The sequence below is a fragment of the Taurulus bubalis genome (genome assembly GCF_910589615.1).
Source record: "Taurulus bubalis genome assembly, chromosome: 18".
In the NCBI taxonomy this organism is placed as follows: Eukaryota; Metazoa; Chordata; class Actinopteri; order Perciformes; family Cottidae; genus Taurulus; species Taurulus bubalis.
In genome coordinates this window covers 11,080,163-11,107,553 of record NC_136606.1, presented here as the reverse complement: position 1 = coordinate 11,107,553, position 27,391 = coordinate 11,080,163, and the positions used below count along the sequence as shown (strand labels likewise).

Genomic DNA, 27,391 nt, shown 5'->3' with positions numbered 1-27,391 from the left:
TATTAACAGTGTAATTGTGAAAACATTCCTTCAGCTGTCATGTTCTACAGGGTTGTCACCTTAAATCTCTGCAAGTATATCCAAGCTCTAAATCTCACTGGCTGTCAGATCTTCGCAGAGAAAAAAAAACACATTGCACCATAAATTGTCTGTTACAGACTTAGAGGGGCTCCAGTTGATTTCTGAGTCTCTGGAGAAAAGCCTTCAGTATTAACCCAACAGTATCAATTTTTCAAACCAGTCCTACTATATTGTTGCACATTTTTCAGTACCTGTAAGCATCCGTCTTTCTTTTTTTTTTCTCAATTTGATGGATTCAAACCAGATTTTGACCCTTGCACCTGTCGGTTATAAATTATGATTCCTGGTTTATGTTACTCATAATCTGAAGTTAAACACTTAGAAAATGAATTTGGACGTGAGCACACAGGTGATAAAGTGTAACATCCTCCTCTACATATTACATTCCACAGAGACACATTGATACGCTGTGCAGTGGGATTTATATTTTCTCAGGATTAAAGCGTGATAGATGCATCCTCTTAAGTGCTTATTAACTTAAATACAGACAGTTATTCACATGGAGACGTCTCTGTCTGTGAGAAATCAGAAAAATGTCCGCCATTCAGATATTCTTGTGGAGTGAATTTAATTTGTCAGCACCAGCTGAATAAAGCTCAGATGGACGTTGGTGGGCTCCGTAATGAGGTAAACTCAGACAGTCGTCACATCTCACTCATCTACTGAGCAGAGCCACGTTTGCCTTATCTTGCCCCTGATTAACTAGTGATGGAGTGTAAGAGATCCCGGCTGGGGCTGATTCCAGATGTAAAATAATAAAGTGAAGCTTTAGGAGGTGATGTCATTTGTTTTTTTTAATGAGTTTTTCTTTTTGTGAAGTTTTTCTTTTTCAACAGTATTGTTCAGTTTATGTGAAGTACTATATATCAATACTCCTATCTTATTTATTGTACTACTAGTACATTATTTACTACTTAAATAGACTATGCAGTATGTTTAGGAACTACAGTTGGACGAATCAACATTTAAGCATCAGATTGTTTCCGTCCGTGCTGCCGTTTATAAAAATTTGCACCCAAATATAATGACTACTGAATCTACATTAATGATGTTATGCATGTACACATTCAACATGACTAACCCTAAAAAGATCTGCGACATGAAACGCACAAACAAAAATAAATCATTTTCATGCTCAAATGATAGGTAATTACGCAATTAACTTTCGTCCTCACTAAATCACACCGATATGGGTTCACCAGCGTAAATTAGTGTGCTTTAGAACATCATGTTTTATATAATGTGAATGGTTCCCAGAAGGAATTATCTACCATTTGAAAGCATTTGTAAGCATGCAATTAAAACAGTTGGTGGTGCTTTCAAAGGACGATTAAATCCTTGTTAGACAGCATGATAGCGCAGTAACAGTGTTCTTATTGCACGGATACCGAATGAGAAATACACTGTCGTTCATGATGGTTTGGATGGAAATCTGCAGTGCCTGATCCAGTAGTGTCGGTTCTGGTGGGGGTGATATTCCCCAGCGCCCACGTCTGCTCCAACACCGAGAGACGGAGGGAAAGGGAGAGCGGGCAAACGCATCTGGAGCCAATCTTTTGGATGGAGAAAGGATCTGTGTCAGGATCGGAACTGCAACCCGGTTAAGCTCTCTTAAACAGCTCTTCTATAGAAGTGGTCTGCAAGTGGTTTCTGCCCGTGACATTAATTAGGGGTCTTTATGGTGACGATGGGTTTAGCTCGGTGGTTGTCAGCAGTGTCACTACTGGTGTGGATCAGCACTCAGAAGTTACAAAATGTCCAGAAGATTCCACTAAAACACCTCTGCATCCTCAGGTTTCATTTGTTATTTTGTTTATCTTCCAGTCCCACTTAACATAGCATGTGTGTCAGTCTGCACTGCACCTCTCGACTCCCACACATGTTGCGTATATTATGATAGCAGGCTGGACCCTCATCGTATCTCCAGCAGCCCCTCTCGCTGGCACAGGCAGGCGGGCGAGGAGCAGGAAGGAAATGACCTCATGGCATTTCTGATGGAGGCTTGGCACAAGGCTCCAGTGAATTCTTCAAGTAGCGTGAATTCATGGGAATATAGATAGGATGTAGTTTTTTAATGACATGGCATTCGATTGCTACACATGGCTGATTGTGATTAGGAAACTAAATGTGCCACAAGCGGTAAATTCAAAGCTATTTCCTATGTGAGATTGTGAAAGTCTAATTTTGCACTGAACTTCTCAACCAAAAATGTAACATAATTAAATCATTAAACAATTAGCAATACAAATGTTACACACTTGTGTATTTTCATTCATTTTGTGTGGGTTTTGGGGCGACACAGTTAAGATTATCTGTGTTGTGTTACCTTTATGATTTATAGGTATTTCAGACCTGCTGCTATTTGTTTAGCTGTGGTCACAGAGAATACAGATGTCACTCAGACTGACTTAGGAAAATGCAGAGCAGCCGAAACATAAAGTGGAAATGTTAACCCAATAACGCTAGATAAACAGTCAGCGGAGAGGAGCCAAAAACAACAGAGAACGAAGGGAAAGTGTCCTGCTGGCATCAGGTTTCCCAGAGTAAGTGTTATTTGAAAAGCAGCTGAAGGGTGACACTCACTCTCCTCCCACCCAATCTCCCCGTCTCCCTCCTCCCTCACTCAATCAACCATCTGTTGTTCCCTCTCTTCTCAGGCTGCTCTAAGTGCCTTGAAACAGCTGTCGGAGCAGGGACTGGACCCGGTGGATGGCCCCATCAAGGTACGGTAGGACACGGATCACGCTAAACACAGACAGACGCTCAGTGTTGGATGTTTAATCAATCGACCAATCAGGGTGGACAGATGCTTGTCTAGTGAGGAGCCAGATGTGCGTGTGTGTCTGTGCCAATCCGGCTTTTTGCAAATCCTCAGCGCTGCAGGCTGGTCCATCATCGGCTCCCTCCCCACGCACACACACCCACACAAACCCACACACACACACACACACACACACACACACACACACACAAACACACATCCAACATTTCCATCCAGCCTTTCTCCTACATAGGAAAGCAACAAAAGGCGTCTATATTTACATGCATACACTCCTCCCAGTGCTCAGAGCTTTGCATGATGGCTAACGCAACCCAGGCTCAGTCATGGTAGAAAAGATGTCTTTCTTCACGTAGCTTCCCTCCACTACGAGCAAAGGAGGGGAGGAAGGACCGAGAAGGAAATCACTGTCAAGCATTTGAGTATTTTTATAGTAGGTGTGCCCTGGGAAAAAATGTTTTTTGCAGGCCTGAGTCTCCTTTAGAAACAAAGAGGAAAGAAACAAAGAGAGGAAAGACAATTGCAGCGTTATAACAACTTTGTTTTGTCATCAGAGGACGAGAGGGGGAAATATGGTAGCAATCGCCCTTTCACTTGAGCAGTTAATCACTCATTTCTAGCTCCGGTATTTCCCCTCTTGGGCTCTAAAACTCATCAAGTTGCCCTTGTTGTTAACAGATTTTTGGTCATTAGGCTTCAGATTACTTCAGTTATCAACATGAAAACACACCCATTTCCTCCATCAACTGCTTTCCTTTGCACTCTCACACATGAATATTTGTACAGTCCTTTCTGAGAAAAACCACAGAACAGGAGACATTTGGTGTGAAACAGACTGAGGTCAAGGACTTCTGAAGTGTCGAGAGTAACAGCGGCAGCACTTTTGGTTTTCTTTTACAGGGATCACATACTTTGAAGGAATTAAATCCTGAGATCTTCCTGAGGAACATTACCAACCAAACAAATTGCCAACCGCGTGACTGATTATTAACAGCATTGCTTGAGGTCTCTGAGAAAAACCTGCCCTAACCCAGTTATATTTGTGTTTTCAGACCAGTGAACCATGTGGGAGGGAGGATGGACATTAAACAGACTAACTCAGGCACCACCACTCAGGTCTGCAAGGATTCAAAGGCTGTCGTCTAGGAGCTGACAACCCGAACCTCTCCTTCGGCATACACTAACCTGACAAACCCCACCCACCCAACACCCCAAAGTCCCATAACCTACAACCCACAGTGTCCCCACTACCCACAATGCCCCCACCCTCTCTACCCACCCCCACCCCACGATTGCCACTGTATCCTGCAAAACCTGTCAACATGCAATAGGGTGGATGTGCACCGAGAAATGACCGACTAAAACACCATTACCTGAGTCTATGTGAAGACAACGCTATGTTAACACGTTTATTGATGATTTCAGTCAAAATTTAGAGGACAAAAAATATAAGAAATGAAACACAAACTAATGAGATAAATGCATGGTACTGTATGAAATTAAGGGAAATCCAAAGTGATACACTGCATAGACAATTTTCCCTTTGGATAAATGTCTTTTGGTATGGTTAAAAACAAATATGTACATCATGCCATTGAAACACAAAAGAAACATTTTAGGGGAGAAACCAACTTGCGTACAGTAGCTTATTTTTTCGGGGGTATTATGTTTCTGTTTTTTTATTTTTTTTTATTTTACTAATCTAACAATGCTTGAGTACTGTATTTAACATTAACCAATGCCAGTGCTGTGAAAGTTGTAGTTGTTGTCTTCATATATAGTCACCCAGTTTACCTTGTATGCTGACATAAAAAAAAAAGATTTCATCTATCTATATGGATGTGTATGACTTGCAAGAGTATCATATTCCAAAAAATAACACAGACAAGTTTTTTTCATGTGGACAAAAAGGACAAAACTGGTGTTAGCAGTAATCAGTAGAAGTGTCGACCACCCAGGAGGGAAGGTTGGACTAACCTTTACTTCCTGAAGGGTCTAACTTTCCCGTTTAACATGACCCCACACTGGCATAGCATCACTGGAGCATCAACTGACCAACAGTGGAGGCAAAGGGGCCACTGCAGTATCACTTTTTATCTAGAAATAGAGGCCAGTGGTTAGTATTTTGCGCATATTCTCTGTTACCAGTAAACTTCCAAACTCCAGAGAGTTTTTACGGGCGTGACTGCATGTCCTCCAGTGAATGAAAAGTCCTCTCCATTCCAGTGATTTTGTGTCAGTGGATTGTCCCCCTCTCCCCCCACAGTTTTGTCGATCACATCTACACCCATTGTGTGTGTTGTATTGACCCGCCAAGGCATCAACTGGGTGCTTTTAATGCCTGCATTCTGTCTGGAGTGCGTCTTTTGAGCGAAGGGAGTCTGTGTCCGACTCAGACCACAGACTCCCTTCCCTAAAGCCCACTTTGTTCACTGACATTGAGGACGTGTCTTCTTCTTCGCTGTGAGTACAATGTGTAATAAGGCTGTTTCTGTTACTGAAATGCAGTAAAAACACCTCAGTTCATGTGGAAAAAAAAAACCCAGCTTCTTTGTGTCTCATTTTCTTTTTTTAACGCGTATAAATACATCTTGCTCCAACTGAAGTTAGTACTGTTTCTGAAATAAATCTACTTTTACACAAATGTTCAAACTTCATCAGCTCAAACTAAAATTACATTCAAGTAAGTGAAAATGAGAAACAGGGTGATGCCATTCACAGCATATACTGTAGTGTATGTGAATAAACAAACTACTAGTTATTTCTGGTACTTTCTGCAGCTGTGGATACATGTTTCTCATTTGTCATGAAGGTTTAGTTGTCTTCACATGACCAAAGTATGGAACTCTGATCACCTGATGCGATTTAAAGTTCTGGAAAAAGCGAGTAAGGGTCAAGATTGTAAAATGAAAATGTTGCACCTGACACCAAGCCCTTCCTTAGCTTTTGAGAGAGAATCTAAGAAACATAAAGTACTTAAAAAATGTCTCAAAGAGAAAAAGACATAAATAACATTTATTATCATTTACCTCCTAAATGCCTATGCTACTACATTCATTAGTCATATTGACTACTCAAATTTAATAGCACATAACAACAAATTGGGTAGTTGTGCTCCAAAAAAAATGCACTAAAGATTTTTATTGTGTTGTTATTCCAACTCTCTTTATAAAAGCATAGCATTTATCTAATGCCAAAGCCTTTTTGTATGTGTGTTTTATAAATCATCTAATGACGCCAAGCACACTCGTCTCCTCTGTAGAAGTATCCCTAATCTGAGAGATCAGTCTACCGTCAACACATCCTTTGAAAAGACCAAAACTAATATTGCATTATTCCATCTCGCTCTACTTTCTGACTTTTCTACATCGTCTTTGGCTCTCAGCCCCACACCCACTGATGCCTAGAGAAAATTCAACTCTTATATTTATTTATATATATATATATATACATATATATATATATATATGTATATATATAATTTTTTTTTAAGGCTCAGTAATTTGTAAAATAGCTGGGCATTGTAGTTGTTAGAAAATGTGTATGCGGTTGGACTTAAAGTGACCTACAGTGCCCGTGTATTCATAATAAATTTGGATAAAAGCGTCAGCGAAATGTAATGTGATAATGAAGGAACATATTGCCCACTGAGGAAGCTTTGGCTTCAGAAACCAGACTGGTGAGGAGAGTCAATTATTGTTTATTTGTGTTGGTCTTTTCTTGGAATTAGTTGACGATAGGAAAATATAGAACATCCCCAGACTTAAATCCCTGTGCAGCATTCTCAGGACAACCTGCTGGTTTACCCACAGTTTCTCAGTTAAGTGTGCAGACACACAGCCCAGAATATCAAATTACTTCCCGAGGACAAAGACGCAGTTTCACGTCGTCCTTTACTCGTGCTATTTGAGCTTTACAAATTAATCACGACAACTTTTGTAATGTCATGACATCCTGTCAATTCACACTGGAGGCAAATGTCACCCCGGAGTCAAAGTCCACTGTTTGTGTTTTCCAAATAGAGAGACTCAATCTTTGACTTTATGAGTGTGTGTGTGCGCCTCATGTGTCACATGCTCGTGTTGCATCATTCCATCACTTTTACTTGTGCACGTCGCTCCACCACCTGTGCTGTCCTCCAGCACGCAGACCGCCTCTGCACCTCCAAACCCACTCTGCTCTCTCCCATTAGCGAGATGAATGAGCGAGCGGGACAGCGGCGGTCCAATTCAACCTCGCTGACTAATGGACTCAGCTGGCAGCTACATCTGCTAGCCATTGAGGAGCGCCAAGGCTGTTCACACACATTAGCAGCAGATCTCTATTCCAGAAGCTTGTTCAGGTAGTGGCAGACCAGCTTGGGGCCGTGTTAGACCCCAGATGAATTGCCTCGCTCTGACCAGCCAATATTGGAGGTGAAGCTTGCTGCCCAAAATAGAATAAAATCAATGGGCCTGTGGAGCTTGTCCGTGCCATGCAAAAGCAAATGCCTGAGTCATCGATTTTTCCATCTGAATGATGTGTCATCGACCCCCTTTGAAGTCCTCTAAATTAGAGCTGTATTAACAGGAGGATAAAAGAGTGCAGGGAATCCTATAGATGTAGATTAATGTCCAACGAATGATTCAAGCCAAAATCCTAATAGTTTTCTTTCTTGGATGAGTCCAAAGTGTGTATTTTGTGTGTGTGTGTGTGTGTGTGTGCGTGTGCGTGTGCGCTTACATAAAGGGCTATTTCACACAACGAGGACGTTTTGATCTACACGGAGTCCCAACAGGAGCTGGAAGTGGCTGCACTTGGTGCTGATTGCTTCGGTACACAGAGGGATTGAAGCTGTCAGTACAACTCTCCCTCATATTAGAACTAATCTGCCACTGAGCAACTTTATCCAGCCCCGATTAGTCACGGCAGAGGAGCGCTGTGCGCTGAAGCCCTGACATCTCCGCGCTTCTTTGTAATCCACCGAAGAGCTCGCAGCGAGCAATCAGAGTCTGGAGGATGGGTGTATTCTCCGTCACTGACCAAGAAATCAATTGGTTCTGTGGAGAGATGAGTGTCTGCTACCACACTGATAGATGTGTGGAGGATCACTCGACTCATTTTGGATTCAACAGCTTAAATATGTTTTTGGTAGAACTTTGTTCAGATCAATTAGTTTAGTTCCAATGTAAGAAACATTCAAAATAGATGAAGAAACCTAATTTACTCCCGTGATCTGGTTTTGCAACCATAATGCAGGTAGCTAACAGTGTGCTCAGAGCTTCACCAGCTCTAACTTGCTTTTAGAAAACTCTTTGTTTGTATTAGGACAAATACATGAATTGGCATTTACAATCTTTCAGCACTGAATTGTCTGCGTTATCAGGGTTTGAATCAATTTGAATGGCATCGATAATGTATCTGGTGAATCAGTGACGAGGTGATAAGGAAAGGTCTAAGACAGGACTCAAAAGGTTTTGAAGACATGGCTCTTTGTCTGACCCAGACTGAGATATACAATGTTCAAGCATTTAGGCTCATGACTGCATTTTTCACATTTCATTTATTATGACATCAATGTTATAACTCATTTAACAGCAGTTGGTTTCCTCAGAGGAATTTAAAAGACGTCAACACACAAACAAGAAGCCACGTCTGTAGAATAAATATGATTTGTTTTATTGTTTTAATCTTTTGGGCCAGATACCAATTACTGTTCAAATCTGAATATCTGTATGTGTCTAAACAAATGCCTAGAGGAGATCTTTAAGGATACTAAGTCTACATATGTTATAAACTAGCAGGATTACATGCTCCTCTCTGGAGTGAGCAACCCCTTTGAAATGTGTAAAAAGGGGGCCTTTAATTAGGCTTGACAAATACCAAAGACGTGACCTTTAAAGGCAACTACAGCCATGTACAAACAACTCAGCTGTTTGAACATGCAAGTCCAGATCTAGCTCATGACATCTTAATGTGACGCTGACACCAATTAGGACATTTCGCTTTTCTCTTGCCTTCATTCAGGAAAGTAAAAGTTCAGGGTCAGCTGCATAACAGCTCCAGTGGAAATAGTAGGAATTTCATTGTTGTTGCACCGAGACAGTTGCCAAAACTCGGTTTTAACCCAAGTTGTACCATTAATGAGTGTTTACGCTCATTCATTACTTTTTATTCTGTATCCAAGTTAAACAAACAAAATGTTACTAATCTTTCTGGAACATAACTTTGTGTATCTTATCTTTTATGGTATCTTGTGAAAACCTTTTTTCCCCCCAAAATTGACATGTTTGCTTGTGCTGTACGTACATTGCTTTCAAAGGCAAATGGCTCTTGACCTCTTTAGCCAACACCCATATCTAAAGGCTGCCTGAGTCACGGCGTGCCACAATATGGGAGGACAGTGATACTGATACCAGTCAAAAGAGTAGCGCTAACGAGGAGAAAAGGCTGGGTGGGTGTCATTCTAACAATTCAGTTCATCAGCATTGCAGAAGATCCTCTTTCCCGTCACTTGATTCACAGAATAACATACGAGCCACTATTGTGAGTGACGACGGGAAGTGTAGAAACACTGAAGGCCAGGAGTAGATGTGTTCTTTCCAATACCAATTCAGGTTGAGATCTCACATGCCGACTAGCTGGTAATAACGACACACCATTTAATAATCTAAATCACTTTTATTAATTTAAGTTAGGTAGAGACACTAAACATTGGAACCACATTTGCTCTGCTATGGAGCGGTCTTCAGAAAATTACAAAAAAAGAGGCTTATGTCATACTGTCAAAAAAAGGCAAAAATTAAGAGGTAGAGAATTTAGGCTCATCGCTGTGACTGAAGGGATGAAGCCTATTGGAATGTAGTTGAAATTCAAAAACTCTTGTCATCCCAAAGTTTATATAAAATATTCATACATCAAATATGGTGGAGACAGTCATTTGGGATATTGGGGTATTCACAACATTTAAACATTTACATTTCACTTTAACTGGACAATGAATAGGAGAGTTAAAGTTTTACTTTGGAAAGAATAATGGAAAGCTAGTGTCTTTAATACATTTCCCTCAACCACACGTCAGTGTTGGGACAGCGGTTTGCCCGGAGTTACAGCCTATGTTGTTGTCGTTTTTTTAACAAAAAAAATATTGGTAACATAAATGTACAATATAAACACCACAGATCTTGAAAATAAAGACAAATGAGAGAAATACAAATTTATTTACTCTCCGTTTCTCCCAAAGCAGTACATTCTGAATGTCACACATGCTTGTTCAACCCAGGACGTCGACTCACTCGTGCACGTTTTCATTCGAGAGGTTAGTTAATACAGACCTGAAATAACAGGGCAATTAATGGAGACAATGTTGAGTCCCATTACACTGGAAACTCCTGTGAAGATTTAACTCGGCCACGATCTGGCCTTTAAATGTCGCAGTCGGAATGCGTACACTTCATCATCAACACACCGTTTATGCTACATGTCTGTAACTTAAGTATTTAACAACAACAGAATATGGTCAACTTTAATAGTGACATTTATCTTGCTTCATTGTAAATGGCACAAGCTATGATCAGAGCCTTGTTGAGCTGCAAACCGATTTCCTGACTGCCTGAAGAAGAGCCTCTGCTTGGGGAGACGTTGGATGGTTTGAAATGCTGCGTTGAACCTTCCTACACAAAATGCTGGCAGTGTAGCGAAAAATCTGAAATTACAGTGCATGTCTACAAAAATTAAATAAAAGTGAAAAACATTTTTTTACTGTTTGTACAGTAACATACTGTATATTTCCACAATGACACTAGATAAGGCTGGTGACTACATTACGTAAATAGTTAATTATAGGATAGCTTTTCTGTATGATTTCAAAAACTAGTGACACAGTATATAGATGTTGGTTTCTTTAAACAAACTTAAAAAAGACAAAACAAAGTCAAATAAATCCTTTGTGTAGTACACAGCTTTCTTTGTCCCAGAGGAACAAAACCTTTGCATTTGCTCAATGCAAGTGCACCAGTCTAGATTCAGTCTTTTCTTCTTTCCTTCCTTCCTTCCCATTTTCATCATCAGTGGTTGTTTCCTCATGCTTGCAGGTTTATGTGCCTCTGTTCGTGATACAAACAGCGCCCCCTAGATCCCATTCTTTGCCTCATTGTTGTTCATGGCCTCCTTTCTCTGAGCTAGGAAGGGGTACATGCACTTGTCGGCGCCTAGGAACCGGTACATGCACACAATGGCCTCGAAGGGCAGGATGCTGCAGAGACAGGACAGAGATAAGATTAATGACACAAGATACTCCTGTACAGTTTACCGAGAGCCGACAGTAAGGTGTGTGTGTGTGTGGGGGAGGAGGGGGGGGGGGGGGGGGGGTGAAATAAGGGGATGTATAGGTGTATAGGAGGATAAAGTTTAGGAGGCTGCTCACCTTTTCATGAAGTTGACCATATAGACGATGCGAGGTGTACAGATCATAGGCTGGTCAGTGAGGATGGCCCTCATAACCTGTTTCACACAGAACTCTGGCTTCAGGGGAGGGAGGAAAGGCTCGATCTCCTTCCTTAAATGGAAAGAAACATGGTTATTTACAGATTCAAAAGGTCAATGGATTTGCCAAAACTGGACAAAATTCGTAATTTGTTAAGAAAACCAGTTCCATTCGAATAGAATTATTCAGAAACCAGAGTTCTTTTTTTTGTCGATTAATGAGTTATGAGTTGAGTGGTTTAAAAGGTTGTTCACAGTAACAGTGATTGCTCCAAAGTGGAGGCGCAGCAGAGAAGAACGTGCCACCTGCTGACTGCAGACATCAAACAAAGTGAGGACTATTAGAGCAGGAGAAGGGGGGAGTTAGCCCAGGTGCACCTGTTGGTGAGCGTTTTCCCTGGGAAAGTCTTTGTATAAGCGGAGAGCCAACCAATGTTCTACAAGGACTTTATAATATCTCGGTTACACAACACAAACCATCAGCTGCGGCTGCTTTGATCTTCAAAATGTGTTTGCGAGGCAATTTTATAAGGTGAAAATTAGAGATGACAAGCTCATCCCAGGTGCTAAAAAGCTTTTGAAGAAATAACTGCGCACATAAACACAATTACAGTGGCCAGTGTGGGCAGGAGCTAACCTTATCCTGCAGCCTTTGAACATTCCCGTGTCGACCAGGTAAGGGCACACCAGAGTCATCTTGATGCCATCCTTCTCGGAGGCCTTCAGCTCATGGCTCAGTGACTCGTGGAACCCAATGGCACCGAACTTACTGGCGCAGTAATCCTGTGGGAATAAAGAGAGAACAGGTTAGCCCTGTAAAACTCTGCCCTTGCCCGCACCCAGGGACCACAGAGAACATTATCAAACATGCCCCTCGGGCGCAGAGGTCTCTCCTTGCCGTTAATGATACAGCCACAAAAACCTGAGCGAGCCCGTCCGCTGTTCTACGGTTTCATTAGCATTCTTCTCTAGTGCATCAGGAGACCGCTCAGCTTGGCGGGACGGTTTTGATGTGGTTCGCCATGGAAATAATCATTTTTTTTAAAGGCTTGGGCAAACACAGATGCATGTCGATAAACATGGGGAGGATAAAGAGATTTGACTGTACCCACATGACAGATGAGGGCTTTGGCTCCCTGAGTTTAATGTGCACGTCTGAAATCACAGCAGATGCATTTCCAGGAGACATAATAGCTTAACAAAAACTGACTAAACGTCAGTCCCTTTGAAGGGCGACTTAATCATCGTGGATGAATGCTTGTGCAAAAAAAGCAAACGTGCAGCTATAAAAACAAAAAGGCATATGGAGTAGTAGTCCCTAAAGACCGTCTGAAAATGACACCATTTTCAGCCTGTTTCGCGGAAATACCAAAATAAAACCTTCTCGGAGGCCTATCAGTTTACTCCCTCTGTGCTTGTAGAGATAAATGACTCCACTTAATATTTTAATATGCATTACAATAACAAAATAAATCTGTACAGGGGGAGAAAAAAAAAACTATAGTAAGGAAAACGAAAACGTTATCCATTGAAAGCTGGTGTGAGCTGAATACTGAGTGAGCACAAAGTTGTTCACAAAGCAGTGATGAAGATGTCTCCGTCCCTTGGGGAGCTGTCAGCTCATTCTGGCCCTGAGGCCAGAGCCCAATAGGGGCCCCACACCCCCACTGCTGCAAATAGAGAAATCTATAAGAGGCTCCCCAATGCTCATCTGTGTCCCTTAATTTAACGGGTGGAGGGACAACTAGAGAAAGGGGGCCTAACCTCCCCCGGCGCAGTGTGCTAGCTGGCACGCTGAGGGCTTCGGGGAAAAACACTGGTTTCGGATGGTGGGAACGATGGGATGTGTATGTGTTGTTGTGTATGATACTAACCTCCACTCCAGCTGTGCTGAATAAACCCAGGGAGCTGGCAACCGTCACAATGTGACCATGATTCAGCTCCAGCATCTTGGGGAGAAACGCCTTGGTGGTCTGGGGGAAGGACAGAAGAGACAGAAGGGCAAAGAGAAAAAAAGGAGGAAGGTTAGTTCACTTGTGCAGTTTGTCTGTGCCAAAGCCCTTTGATCCTCTCTGTCTCCCTCTTATTCCCCCTCTCCATCAGTTTCCCCCTTTTCTCCATGGTGATGCAGAGAGAGGCGTCTGAATGGGAATTCATAACATGCATAAAACAAAACAAAAAAAATAAATCGGACTGAGCACTGGAGGTGCAGCATTTTAAAGTTTTTAAAGTCGGTTTTTCCTTTGTGGTAGGTGTGAATTTGATGTCGAGGGAAGAGAAAGATGAGGCTTTTCCCCTCTTAGGTATTCAATGAACAGGTGTGTGGTGTGCGCGCTGCTGTACAATCTGTTCTTTTCCCACACAGATCTGGTGCCCATCGTTGGGCCTGGCTCTAAAGACTTGGTGACAACACCAATCATAGGCCTCCGTTCACTCAACAACAATACAATTCAGCCTCTCGTCTACCCTCACAGCCTTGCGTCCTGCCCGAGCAGCAGTCAGCAGAACAATTGGCAGCGAGGTGAGCACAGAGATGAAAGAGTTTCACCGGAGTGCCACGTGAGAGCCTGAGTGGTTTCACCGGCCAGCCCATTGAGAGTTAGTGAGGTGGTGAGAAGCGCAACCCAGCGGAGGAGATTCGGGAAGAGTTAGCGGTTGATTGACCTATGGATCCATTCCTCATTCTGCCCGTCTGCTGACTTTGGTCTCAGCATGAGCCAATCAGCAGGTGTGACATGTGACGGCAATGACAGGAACTGACCAATCACTCTCCCACTAGGAGGTCTACAAACAACCAGCAGGCCTTTTGTTGGGAGCACTGCTAGATCAGAAGTGAGATGTGCGCTGCCATAGTGAAGAACAATGCATGTAGACTACAACACCCTGTTCAAATGTCAGTGAGGCAAATACAAAAAATGCAGAGGACACTTTTACATCACAATAACATTCTACATACAGTATGTAATGTAAAATCTGAAATGTGGTTTTTGTAAGAACTTTTAAGACTTACTTTGGGTTCAGGAAAATTGGGGGTGAGCATTTGTTATTACTTTTGACAGTTTAATTCGTAGTTTCCAATAATTCTGTGGTCATATAAATGAATGGTAACAGTTTCATTGGTTGGTACAGTATATAAGCCGAGCCAGAGAAATGATTCAGCCTCCTTTGTAAACATTTGCTGGAGGGGAGCACAGAGCCAGAGAGCGTGTGGTACCAGGTAGTACAGCCATGAAACCACTGGCAGGGGAGGAAAAGCCTCATTAAAACTGCTACCAGCGATTAACTGCATTGGACCTACTGACTTCTAGTGTAATCTCTGCCATTTAGACATTGTTGTCCTTGTGTGCCATAAATAAAACCGGAAGGAATGAGTCTGATCCATGCAGAGAAAGCCTGGGGTAAGGAAGATGACTTCACCATTTTGGAGTTTTATTCTACAGCAAGCTACAGTCTGATTCCGCTCCAAACATCTGAGCTTTTTCAGGACATAAGTCTTCAAGTTGCAGCAATATTCAACTCATCAAATGACGGGGCACAAAGAGAGTGAGCGAGAGAACACGAGGCCTGTGCAAAAGCTGAGAAAGGCTTCTGCAAGCCAGAGTAGCAGTGGATGAGGGAGAGAGTTGCGTGCAATTGAAGCATTAACTTAAGATATGCCCATACCTGACTTATGCCAAAGTGTCCCACTCCCACAGCAACTTTCAGAGAGCAGGGAATTACTTGATCTGGCACGATACTCCATGACCAAAGCCAACACTCCGATGCAACTGGACAATTTTGCTGAGTAGTCCGAAAACAACTGGAACTGATGGAGGAAAAGGCTGATTCCCCTCGCTGGAGGACGGGGCAAAACGTGAACAAACGTCCCATCTCTCTCCCACCCTCCCGTGATGTCCCGCTTCTCATTGCAGCTCTGGCATGTGGGTATGACCCCCGCTGACCTCTCGGACACAAAATGTGTGAAGGCAACCAGGGGCTCGTGTCTTACATCAGAGCGGCCGTAATTGGGTCTCAACGCTTCCTTGTTCCGCTAAATTACCCACCGACACAATCGGGCCTCCTTGGCCTATGTGGGGGTGCCTTGCCCGCTGCACCCCCTAATTGGTGGGTGCCCCCAGGAGCATTTAAGCCAAACAAAGCGTCTTGCAGCTGGGGTGTCAGGCTGCATTAGTGCTAGCGCCTGACCAACAGGAATATGAACAAAATATTGGCCTTTGCGTAGCACCAGATGGCCATTTAATTGGGCTGACTTCTCCCTGGACGAGAGAATGAAGGAGAGGGAGAAAAACGCCTGAGCTCAAGAGCTCGTCTGATGCTACAACAGATCATGGAATTTGAGTGGGTTGGGTTTACAGGACATCAGAGATGATGGATGCAGATTGGGCGAGTTGTGGTGGCCATGCTCGTCAATAAGCCTCTGCTACAGTTGACTGCACCTCAAACCCACGGTTGGTTTGTACAACGGAGATCCAATTTACCTGGAAAGCAACCACATCGACAGGCCAGGGAAAAAATATTTTCATGTCCAAATGGATTTATTGACTTTTCTTTCTTCTTACCCCCCCTAATCCATTCCCTTGAGATGTGAACAGGTACATGCGCAGGGAAAGGCCCAACATGGGAGTAGCCAAGGGTCCAGTGAGGGGTACAGGTGCACCAGGCCTGAGGAGGGGCCCATATAAAACCAGTCAAGTAGGACCCTTCTGCCTGGCTGCATCCTTTCTCTGACTACAGCAGGAATGCAGCCTGCAGAACTTGGCTCCTGTCGCCTGGCATCTTGTCAAGCTGATCCACAGACAAGAAACCAATTGTCAGATAAAGTGGGTCAGCAGCAGCTTACCATTACCCTCTCGCCTCGCCTGTGGATGGGAAGGCATTGCCTTCCTTCCTCTTTTCTTTCCACTGCTCTTTTCCCGCCATGTCACTGTCGAGCGCTCTGCGCTTTCATGTAATTGCACAAGAGTGGTAGGATTTCTACGTGAGGGGAATTGCTGCTTATTGTTCATAAACCACCTGATGGATAATCAGCTCAAGACGCCGGGGAAGATTTTCTTTCATGGCATTTCACAAGATACACTTATGCTCAAACAACAACTCTGGTGACACTTATTGAGATGACTGCAAATTCCCCATCCTGTCATGACTAAAAGCTGAAGCTCAAACATCACAAATCGCCAGCTGGACCAATCAAAATGTCAAACTAATTAAATGTTATGAAGCCCTGCCTCATAATAACTTTAAAGGAATGAATCATAGATGTTTGTCAGTGTGTGTGCGTGGCAGAGCCGGATGAACAGAGCAGGCCTCCGTTGTGACAGCCATGCAGCTGCACCCACTGCCTCCAAAATCAGGTTGGGAGGAGTCAGACGGGCCTGTGGAAGGACCACAGAAGAAGTGTGGGGTCTGGGATGACACACACACACACACTCCTGCTTGCGCCTCCATCCCTGCCTCGTTCCCACTACACTGTCCAACAAATGAGAACCACACAAATACAAGTCTCTTTCTTCATTTGAACTCCGGCCTTCCTTTTGATCATTTTCCACTCTCCTGTGCGGTTTAGATTTTGAACCTGCAGTCATGAGAAACTGGTTTGGAAATTTCAATAACTGGTTGGGATAAAATATAGGGAGGCTGAGAAGCTTTAGAGGTTGACATAGCTTCTTTTATGTCTCCCTAAGTGGCCAAACTCATTATGATGTTTTGCCAAATAGTGACTCTTAACGATCTGAATAAGATGAACACTCCTCAAGAAGAATGCACACCAGATAATGTATGATCACTACTGAAGCAGAAAGAAAAGAAGAAATGACAAGGTGGAGCAAGCCGGGTGACTCTTTGTTATAATCTCAAACTTTGTCTTCAGAAAAGAAAAACTCTTCTTTTGTAACATCCTTTTGGTGTCTGCATTCTATAAAACGCATTGAAAGCATGAACCTAAATAAACAAGTTTTAAAATGTACTTTTCCTAAGGAGTATTGGTTGAATCATAAGCCTGTTGTTCAAAAAGGAGAAAGAAAAAAATTCTAATGTTTGTGTAATGTACCACCTGAATGCATTGAGTAACTGTACTGTGTTTGTGTAAGAGAGGAAAGTGGACAGGTCCCTGTTAGTCTAAGCTCTATTCATCTAGCTTGTGTCTTTAATGAACCACATCCTCTATTCTGCCTGTCGCCATTCATTAAGCCCTTCTTTCATCCGCCACCCCCCACCCCGAAAGGAACCACGCTCTCCACAGAATATGGGAGAACACAAACACAGATGGGAGAACACAAACACAAAACCCTATTAAAAATCTAAAATCTGCCACCCAACCACTGGATCCTGACTCCAAATCCTGAATATAAAAGAATGTGGTGATGACCACCAGAGAGGCACATGAATAGTTGAATGGAGCATCCATTAAAAAGGGGGAAATACACAACCTGTCTGACTGACAACACAAGAGATTTCATGCTCAATTAGGGAGCTTCCAATCACTGAGGTTTCATGGTATCATTGAGAATGCAGTCCTCCGTGAAAAGAAGAGCCTGTGGCCAAAGTCTCAAAATGAACATCGTCCCCTTCAGACACATTGCTCAAGATATCGTGACAAATACAATCAAAGATTAAATTGTCAGCTTAGAGCTATGGCATCAGGCAAAGGATACATTTTCAAACCTTGAGCGCAATCACTACAATTGTCCCGCAGAGGTGGTCGTTAATTTTAGATCGGAGGAGAGGGGCTTAAATGCTAAACTCTCATTCTCCTCGGTAAAGTGTCTATTAAGGGCCAGACACATCGTCTTTCTCCACGCACAAAAGCTATAATAGCACCTGGCCTGTTCATATACACATTAGCTGCAGTGTTGAAGTGCAACATGTTCACGCCATCAAAGTCCATGTAGCCTTTCAGATAAATATTTACACAAAAACAAATGCTTTTTTTTTTATTAAAAAAGGCCTAGGAACAGAGTTAAAGGAAAATCTGATACACACAAAAAAGTGAAATGAATGACTGCCTGCCAACAAAATGTGGTGAGGTGATCCGACACAGATCCGATACCTGCGTACAGAACCCCCCCCCGCTTTCATCACGCAAGGCAGATTTGTGCAGATCTGAGCGGCAGAGGGGAGGAGAAGGAAGGGCTGACATACCACGGGGATCATCACCGACTAGGGGCTGCCAAAGAGCAGCAAAGGCAAGACTTAAGCCAAACCCGTGACTTTCCTCTTGCAGATGGAAACTAAGTGGAGCTGAAATTTTAACATGCAAGGCAACCATTTATGGACATACTTTCTCAATACTGGAGAGGCACACGGACGCACACCTCTTCTTGAGCTTGCCACACACAGAACGATAAGATTATGAAAAGTGATGCAAGTCAGACCAGAAACATTCCTGTGGACCCGGCATCACAGTAAACACATTTGACACTGTGTGCATGGAAACTGATGCAGATATATCAAAACATCATACCGTGATCCTAATATCATATTCACTCTTTACAGCTAAGATGATGTACTTAATTGCCTGTGCATCAACTCACCCAGAAGTGTGCATGGCAGTTGACCACCATGGTGCGCTCGATCAGCTCATCGGGGCACTCCAGAAGGTGATGGCCGGAGACGACGCCGGCATTGTTGATCAGTATGTCCACATTTCCCACCTCTCGACGCACCTTCTCAGCTGTAGAATACACACTCTCCCGCTTTCCTACATCACACACGTAGGTGTAGACCTGCGGCTGGAAAGGAGGAACCTCCTCTACCCCTCCAACAGGTCCTGCAGAGGAAAAGAGACAACAAAAGTGGTCAATGAAAAAGTTTGTTCAGCAGGCCAGTTATTATAACTGATACGTCTAAATTATTTAGGTTAAATTAGATGGACTTAAATATGTAAAATGATTGGTCTGCATATTAATTAATTATTTAGGGTTTATGATGCATGTTAAGGTATTTTTTTCCCACACTTTTGGAAAATGAGGCCACTTGAGCAGAGAGCCTACTTTGAAGTGAGTTTCTGAGATTGTTTGCAAAAAAATTCTGCAAAGCCCAACTCACCATGTGAAACATTTCAGTGTATTCATTGCTACACTACTGCAACTTCTATCCTTGCAATACATTATTTCACTGCCAAAGCTAAACAGAACGGACCATGCGTAAAAACTGGTGACATCCCAAATGCAGAAAAAAGAAAGCAGACTTACCGTCTTTGGTTATGGGAGTGTCCAGTTCGTGGTATATCTGCCGCACCATCTCCGCCGTTTCCTCATTGCTTTGGCTGTTTATGTCCCATAACACCAGGATCGCTCGTCTCCGGGCGAACTCCTTGGCGAAGAACCGCCCGAGGCCGCTTCCAGCCCCGGTGATCACGCACACCTGTCCCGCCACGCTCTTCTCCTTTGGCCGCACAACCCATTTCGCCCCGGCAGTTACAAAAGCCCAGAGCACCTTCAAAATGACCACGAAGAACTCCGCAATTATGATCATCATCTTTACCGAAGCTCTCAAAAATCAATTCAAAGAAGCAGCGGAAGCAGCGCAGGGAATGTTTCCCCCTAAAAACCTGTTTGCAGCAGATAAGTGGGCAGTGGCACACCGGCACAACTTGGAGCAGAATGCCGGTAGGAAGCTCTAACAACGCGAGTACACAAAAGTGGCGAAGAAGGACCACAGCTTGAGAGTGAAAAGAGAATTCAGATGCTGTTAAGTCAGAGTCCAGTTGCAGTGAGTTATTAGCAGCTACCACGAACTGTGCCTCCCACTTCCTCTGCTGCCGCTGCTCCACTCATCTCATCCTCACTCGCATCTCACTCGCTATTTATTCAGTCCTCCCATCAGCGCTGGACCCAATAGGACTGAGACTTGAGCGCCTGTCAGAATGAAGCGCCAGGTCCATACATTACGCACAGAGGTGATGTAACCTCAAAGATTTTACCTAACACTAATCTGTTGCGACCCCCCCAAAGTAATAGCCCATAGGAAGATTAGAGAAGCTTTCATATCTTTTTAAAAGCCACTGCTGTTTTTACCTTTTGGCTTTTATTAGGCCCATATATATATTAAAAAAAAAACACAAATATTTGTAATTTAATAGCTGATTGCTTTGGCTCAACAAGCATGTCAGGTTAACTATTTTGCCGGTCTTGATCCTATTTTAATCCTATTTCATGATTATTAAAAGGATTGAAATCAGCATTTCAGGAACATTAAATACACTTATATCGATTTTTACACCGCGAAATACAGCTTTTAAACAGCCACAGCTCAGACCACATACTGCAAGTCCAGGTCAATGTCCGTCCATACCTGGAAAAAGCAAAACCACCGTTGTTCCTTCAGGAATTCCCCGACTTATTGATATTTTAGCTGTTTAGTTTTTTTACGCAATACTGCATTTAAGTCCCAAGTCAGTAGTCTCAGGCATCACAGCAATAAACTGGCGATGATCCATTGCGATTTGCTCATTGCGTAAAGTGAAAGTAGATCGATAATGAAGTCTGCATCCACACACACACACACACACACACACACACACACACACACACACACACACACGCACACACACACACACACACACACACACACACACACACACACACACACACACACACACACGTAAGAAGGCAATAGTATTACATGTTTATATTAACAACAATATAATTATGATTGTTAGAAAAAACAATAGCCAAATGTGAAAATGTTTTTCAGCGGTTTGCAAGATGTGTTCCTTATTTCACGTGCACTCACGACGCCTTTGAGATGCGTTTGATGGGCGTGTCTGGGGGATAAACCACTGGAGGAAGAATTTTCAGATCCCAATACCAACATTTAAATACTGCATTCAGTGAAATTCCTATTCAAAATGTTGTTTCAGAAAAGGTGCCTAACTATGAACAGCAACAGACATTAAAAGCTATTTAGGCCTATTTAATCTGAGGGTCCCGTACAGAGCAATACATTGTTGATTGGAAGGCTATTATTGTGGATTACTTATAATACTTTAGCTCTCCAAACGATACACGCCTATACGCTCATGCTTTAAATGTAAAATGGGTAATTTTGCATATAAATATATTTGCAAAAGATCTTACAAAGACAAAATAAAAAACGCTCAGCATTAAAGAAGCCCAACATGGAAAGTAAAGTGTGGCAAAACTGTACTTGGGTCTCAATTTTGATGTACAATGTGCATCTTTAACAGATGTATTTGGCCTTAAATATGACCTATAAAATCAGTCGTTTTGTATTACCTTTCTTTGCATCACACTCCTAGTTGTGTTTTAAAACCTGAAATCGATGATCTTGTTTCCAGCGAGATCCAGGACCACGCAGAAAGGTGCAGCGAATGGAACTTCCTCCAGACCATGGACCTGTGATCCTGGTCTGCAAAATGAAGTGCTGGCTCCCTCTGCCGGGTCAGCGAGTGCACAGCACAGCCGCCACCTCCCGGGTTATGAAAGTTGGAAAGGTAGCGCCACAAATACAGTTGAGAGATTTTTTTAGTTTGTTTTAAAGACACTTTCTTTGGTGTGTTTGATTTTGAGATGCAAAACGAAGGACCAAAGTTTATAATACATATTTGATATTTACTTGCTAAATGCCACGTCCACAACTGCAAATTAAAATTTCCTAGACCATTCTTTCCGGTATTTAAGAACGAACTCAGTGGATATGCCATGACATATTCAACTGATTTTGGAGCATCTTTTACTGAAGTTGAATCTATGGCTTAGTCTTATGAATGAAGAGCCTGTTGTTCTTGGTTATTTTCCTCCTTCTCTGCCTGTACCTCTTGGCCTTGTGTTGATGTTATACTTTGCGTGTCTGTATGTCTCCGAGCCTTTATGAATTGCCATGAACTAACATTTAGAATTCAGCTTAAGTTATTCTTCTATTCTGTTGAAGTTGTAATACCGATATCTAAATAAAACAAAAGCAAGTTTATTGAGATATGACATCGTAAATTACCGGGACATTCAAGAAAGCACTCTAGCAATGTAATGCCACATTTGATATATATATATATATATATATTAAAAATAATAAATACAATAGCATTAAAATTGTTTTTAGAATACTTATATTATGGTAACACAGCACAATAAATGAATGCAAAATAAAGTCAGGCAGCTGGAAGGACAGTCAGTTGAGCGTTGAGGTCCTAAATCCTTTAACCCGGACATGCGCACAGGAAAATTCCTCTTTCTCGGTGGACGCAATGGCGGACTCAGAGTGAGTGTTTTGTGCCTTGTGAAAATCTAAGCACATCCACTGTTAAAATAGCCATATTTGTTCATGTTTCACTCTGCATAGATTATTTAGTGTGCATGCACTGTAATCCTAGTTGTATTGATTAGGATTGTGATTATTTTTGTAGTTATTGTCGCTTAACTGGTTCGGGTGTCTAGCCGTAGGAATGCAACATGGCTTTCTCTACCGCCTCCCTGCACTCAAGAAGAAGCTCGCTAAAGTGTTATAGTGGAGAACAGCGTTAAGAATCATCTGCCTTAATATTTTTGTCGCTTTTCTTGCTGCTGTTAATGTTTTTAAGACACGTCTGCTAGTCTTCATTGGCGTGAGATAACACAATGTATGGGAGCCGGTAAATGGCGGCTAGCTAGCTAGCATCTACCCGCGACGATAAGTTGTTTCATCATATTAACTGAGCCGTAGGAGGAGGATACCCGACCTTGTGAATGTGCTTCAATTTGGTGTTAAGTTGTGTTTTGTCTCCAACAGAAAAAAAGTACCGGCGGTCCCTGAGAGCCTTTTGAAAAGGCGAAAGGCCTATGCCACCATGAAGGCCATGCGGGTCAAGAAGATGCTGACGGAGAAAAAGGTACTTGTCCAACATGTGTATGTAGCTTCAAATGAGTGCTTTTGACTCGTGTATATGTCGCTGTGCGGGTGAACACGTCAGTAGGTTCTTAAGTTCTCGCATTAAATATTATTCCTAATGTTTTCTCAGACCCGCAAAGTGACCAGGAAACTGATCTACAAGAGGGCTGAGAAGTACCACAAGGAGTACAGGACTATGTACAGGCGTGAGGTTCGCCTGGGCCGTACTGCTCGCAAGGTGGGAAACTACTACGTGCCAGCTGAGCCCAAACTGGCCTTTGTTGTCAGGATCAGAGGGTGAGTATTCCCCACTCTGTCTCTATCTAGGCACAGACGTGTACCGCATGGCAAACGGAACCTAATCCGTAACATTTACATGGATTACTAGACTTCCTATAACACATGATGCTCAAACTTTTGACATCGATCAGTTATAATTGGTTTATATTCCTGCTAACGTGCTATGCTGTGTTGCCTGTCTGCTAATTGCAAATAGCTATTCCACGTAGCTACAAGTTGTCTCTGGTATCCAGCCTTAAACGACCAAACGACTGTGGCTATGCATTGCATGCTAGTTCTACATGCATTGCATGCTAGTTCTACATGCATTGCATGCTAGTTCTACATGCATTGCTTCAAGCTTGTCTGTGGCGTGGTATGAGAGCACGTGTAACAGTTGAGCCAGCTAAGGTAAATATTTAGGTGTGATGTTGCTGTTGAGGGCATTTTCATTCAGTAATCCCAACATTTGGTTACTTTAGCAATCCATGTAAATGCACTGTCTGTAAATGTGTTATTGGTTGTGTGGTTAATGATGAACAATTCTTTCCCCGACTTATCGACTATGCTGATACACTTATGCTAAATAAGCCAGTTTATTCTGAAACCACAATCGATAGACTTGGAATTGATGAGAAAGCTGTACCTTAATGCTAAGATATTTGCTAATCATTATACTTTATTTGTTTTCCAGTATCAATGGCGTCGCCCCCAAGGTCCGCAAAGTTCTCCAGCTTCTTCGTCTGCGCCAGATCTTCAATGGTGTGTTCGTCAGGTTGAACAAGGCTTCAATCAACATGCTCAGGATTGCTGAGCCTTACATCGCTTGGGGGTGATTAAGGCTCTTCTCTCTAAAACTTGATGTTGACCTAATAATGCAGACACAATTCATTGTGTACTGAGAAATCAACATGTACTAGTGACTACAAATGCTACAAATGCTCCCTGGAATGTGGTTGATGATGCTCAACTTTTTTCCCCATCTTATCGACAATGGTGATTACTGACTGAAACTAAGCCAGTTTGGTCTGAAACCACATTCCATCGTACATCATTTGTATAACAGTGAAGTAGAAGACTATTTTAACAAGAACTGCCACAACAATTGGACAAGACTCAATGTATTTTAGAGATCATTTACAAAAAACAGTAATGCACATTCAGTGCTATTGCCTACTGTAAATTACGATTGACATCTACGACCACTCCCTTTACAAAAACATGTAACTATGCGGAATCAAATAATACTCAAATTCATGGGTTCTTAACATGTCTAATCTCAACCACTTGGAGAATATACAGATTTAATGGTGCAACCGATCATAAAACAAGATTCAGAACTTTTCAAGATTCTAAGTCGCTAAACGGATCAGCACTAAAGAAAAAAATGATTCAAATGTAACTTTTAGTGATGGCCGATGATGCGTCATCTATAGTGGTTGAAACCATTCAAAGTTTAGAACATAAGTTTATATTTTATATAAATAACCTAGGAAGTAGCTGTTTGTCATAAGCTTGCAAACTTACATTTCTCCGATTTGAATGGAGCTCTTTTCGTAACTGTTTATTATCGGTTGGTCCCCCAGATACCCCAACCTGAAGTCTGTTCGTGAGCTCATCTACAAACGTGGGCACGGCAGGATGAGGAAACAGCGCATTGCCCTCAGCGACAACGCTCTGGTGGAGAAGGCCCTCGGTATGTAAACTTGATAACTTTTATTTCTTTTCCATGTGGAGCCAGAGGCAGCATGTTTTCGAGCTGTTTGTTCAAGGGGGGCAATCTCTCAGGATTGCCTAGAAAATCTCTTTTTTTTTGGGTGGTTAAGGCAACTATGTCCTCACAAACCCATTTTTGTCCGTAACTCAAGAATAGATGATTTAACACAAATTTCCAAGTAAGATACAATTATGAAGCGACGACATTGTGGACAGACATGGTTGTGAACTGCACCATTACTGGTTGGCGGAGGCATTCAACCGTGAGGCAGTAATTCTAGTTTCCTTTCTAATCAACCAAATAAATGTCTACATTCATAACGCCATACATGTGCTTCTATGAGGGGAACCATATCATACTTCTGACCAGTTAAGGCAGTGATTTGGTGTTACTAGAAAAGCATTTTTATAAGTACAATAGTGAAGTTACTGTTTGATAAGTAGTTCTACATGTGGTTAATGATGCACACTTTTTTCCCCGTCTTATCGACCATGGTGAGGAAAACTTCAAACTAAGCCAGTTTTGTCTGAAACCACAAGCCAGTCTAACAGTGACTTGAACATTAGGCTGTACCTTTTGATGTTGATGGCAGAAGTCTTCAGACTTGTTTAATTTAACCTTTTTGGAACTTGGTCTCAAAGTAAAATGTATGTTGAGCTTAGGGTCTGGTAAACTTACATTATGACTTGGGAAAACTCTGAAAAAGTGAATATTGGACAACTTTTATCCAAACATTTCAGTGTTTATCGTAACATTTTAGTGATACGCTCTTGTTTTCACTATCTCACATTTTTAGGTAAAACTGGTTTAGTGTGTCAAAAGTTATGCCGTTCAATTCGTTAAACCATTACTTTTTGATCCTAAGGCAAATATGGCATCATCTGTGTTGAGGACCTCATCCACGAGATTTACACAGTTGGAAAGAACTTCAAGCCTGCCAACAACTTCCTGTGGCCCTTCAAGCTGTCTTCACCCCGCGGTGGAATGCACAAGAAGACCACCCACTTTGTGGAGGGAGGTGACGCTGGCAACAGGGAGGATCAAATCAACAGAATGATCAGGAGGATGAACTAAAATTATGGTGAGTTGTAGGACTATTGCAGGGCAAAGCAGTATACATGGCATATTAGATGTGGTTAATGATGCACAATCTTTTTTCCCCATCTTATCGACTATGGTGAGAACCAGTTGAAATTAAGCCAATTATGTCTGAAACCACATCTTAAGCCAATAAACTTCAAATCATCTACCACATATGCTTCAGTCTGTGCAAGACATGGGGTATTGTAATGCTAGGAGAACTACATTAAATAAAGCAATATGGTAATTATTTTGTTCCTGAAGATATCATGGTGATATTCTTTCATGGGCAACAAACCTTGTGTGCCCAGTATTACCACTGTAAAGAAGTGTTTCTATAGTTTCCAAACGGCAACTTCAAGTTCCTCTACCTTGTTTATAAAGTTCCATAAGCACACTTAAGGAACATGGACGGAATGTACTTGTTGGCCTTTATTGGATATTGCTTTGTATCTGGTAAAAAAAATCCGGAACATGTTTAGTTTCTCCATTTATAACGTTTTGTTTGTCTGTTTCAGGTTTTCAAAGGACTCAAAATGTACAATAAAAACTTGGAGGGGGAAAAAAACTGTCTTGTTCTGATTATTAATGTGATTGTGACATTTAATTCATCAACATGCCATCTTGTGCATAGCATCATTTTTGTTTGGTAATAAGCAGAGTATCCACTTTCTCTGCTCAGCTCAGGTTTTTCTTTTTACAGAAGTGGTGTTTGTTGTCTTTCCCACAAAGTAATAATCCTGTTATTGATCACCGGAAGGATTATTGGAGGACAGTATGAACAGATGTTAAACATCCGTCATGCACAAATAAAACAACTGTGGGCGGGGCTATTGGGAGAATTCTCAAATGTAAGAAGGAACATGGAACGCTTTTGTAGCAAACCCTAAATTCTGGGTAACGAATGACTAGTAACGGTTTTCGTGCCGTCTGTTTCCATAGTGACGCGGTGAGTCTGTCAGCTGCAGCCTCTCGGATGTCTAACGTGTCGTATATCTGCTCTCAAAGTGCGCTTAGTTTCCAACGTATTGTATGGCGGCGCCAACATGATGAGTTTCCATGTTAATGCGTCGCTTCCCGCCGTAGAGGCTCTGTCGTGGCAGTCGGGCTCGAGTTGCAGTGCGCGCGGCCCTGATGCGGCTAAATATCTAGCGTACAGGAACTTCGGG

The 27,391-nt window shown here is 42.3% G+C and overlaps 3 protein-coding genes across 4 annotated transcripts in view; 2 read left to right on the top strand and 1 right to left on the bottom strand.

The window, feature by feature from the left end:
• stau2 (staufen double-stranded RNA binding protein 2) overlaps window positions 1-5,378 on the top strand; it is an 80,356-nt gene extending 74,978 nt beyond the window's left edge. The window contains exons 14-15 of one of the 2 annotated variants that reach the window (XM_079234005.1): window positions 2,739-2,804; window positions 3,913-5,378. In XM_079234005.1, the coding sequence (XP_079090131.1) occupies window positions 2,739-2,804; window positions 3,913-3,948 (102 nt within the window). In that variant the 3' untranslated portion in view covers window positions 3,949-5,378. Of the gene's footprint in view, window positions 1-2,738; window positions 2,810-3,912 lie in introns of both variants that reach the window. The other variant, XM_079234006.1, reaches the window with a different exon arrangement.
• A 4,128-nt stretch (window positions 5,379-9,506) lies between these two features.
• rdh10a (retinol dehydrogenase 10a) lies at window positions 9,507-19,922 on the bottom strand. Its single transcript, XM_079233899.1, has 6 exons — window positions 19,513-19,922; window positions 18,853-19,088; window positions 13,198-13,296; window positions 11,961-12,106; window positions 11,265-11,396; window positions 9,507-11,093 (listed from the first exon to the last, which is right to left on the bottom strand). Exons 1-6 carry the CDS (start codon window positions 19,796-19,798, stop codon window positions 10,970-10,972), a joined length of 1,023 nt encoding a protein of 340 aa, XP_079090025.1. The 5' UTR covers window positions 19,799-19,922; the 3' UTR covers window positions 9,507-10,969.
• A 2,598-nt stretch (window positions 19,923-22,520) lies between these two features.
• Window positions 22,521-26,793, top strand: rpl7 (ribosomal protein L7). The gene is made up of 7 exons (XM_079233980.1): window positions 22,521-22,540; window positions 23,048-23,147; window positions 23,277-23,443; window positions 24,120-24,257; window positions 25,012-25,121; window positions 26,008-26,223; window positions 26,741-26,793. The coding sequence occupies exons 1-6, from the start codon at window positions 22,527-22,529 to the stop codon at window positions 26,214-26,216; spliced, it is 738 nt and encodes a 245-aa protein (XP_079090106.1). The 5' UTR covers window positions 22,521-22,526; the 3' UTR covers window positions 26,217-26,223; window positions 26,741-26,793.
• Window positions 26,794-27,391: the final 598 nt, after the last annotated feature.

What these genes read in the sequence shown, in the direction of transcription:
- rdh10a (XM_079233899.1), bottom strand. Translation starts at nt 19,798, where the DNA reads ATGATGATCATAATTGCGGAGTTCTTCGTGGTCATTTTGAAGGTGCTC. An exon ending in ACTGCCATGCACACTTCTGG is followed by an intron (nt 13,297 to 18,852) that starts GTGAGTTGATGC and finishes TCCTTCCCCCAG; the next exon opens with ACCACCAAGGCGTTTCTCCC. An exon ending in TCAGCACAGCTGGAGTGGAG is followed by an intron (nt 12,107 to 13,197) that starts GTTAGTATCATA and finishes TTATTCCCACAG; the next exon opens with GATTACTGCGCCAGTAAGTT.
- rpl7 (XM_079233980.1), top strand. An exon ending in AGATGCTGACGGAGAAAAAG is followed by an intron (nt 23,148 to 23,276) that starts GTACTTGTCCAA and finishes ATGTTTTCTCAG; the next exon opens with ACCCGCAAAGTGACCAGGAA. An exon ending in TTTGTTGTCAGGATCAGAGG is followed by an intron (nt 23,444 to 24,119) that starts GTGAGTATTCCC and finishes TTTGTTTTCCAG; the next exon opens with TATCAATGGCGTCGCCCCCA.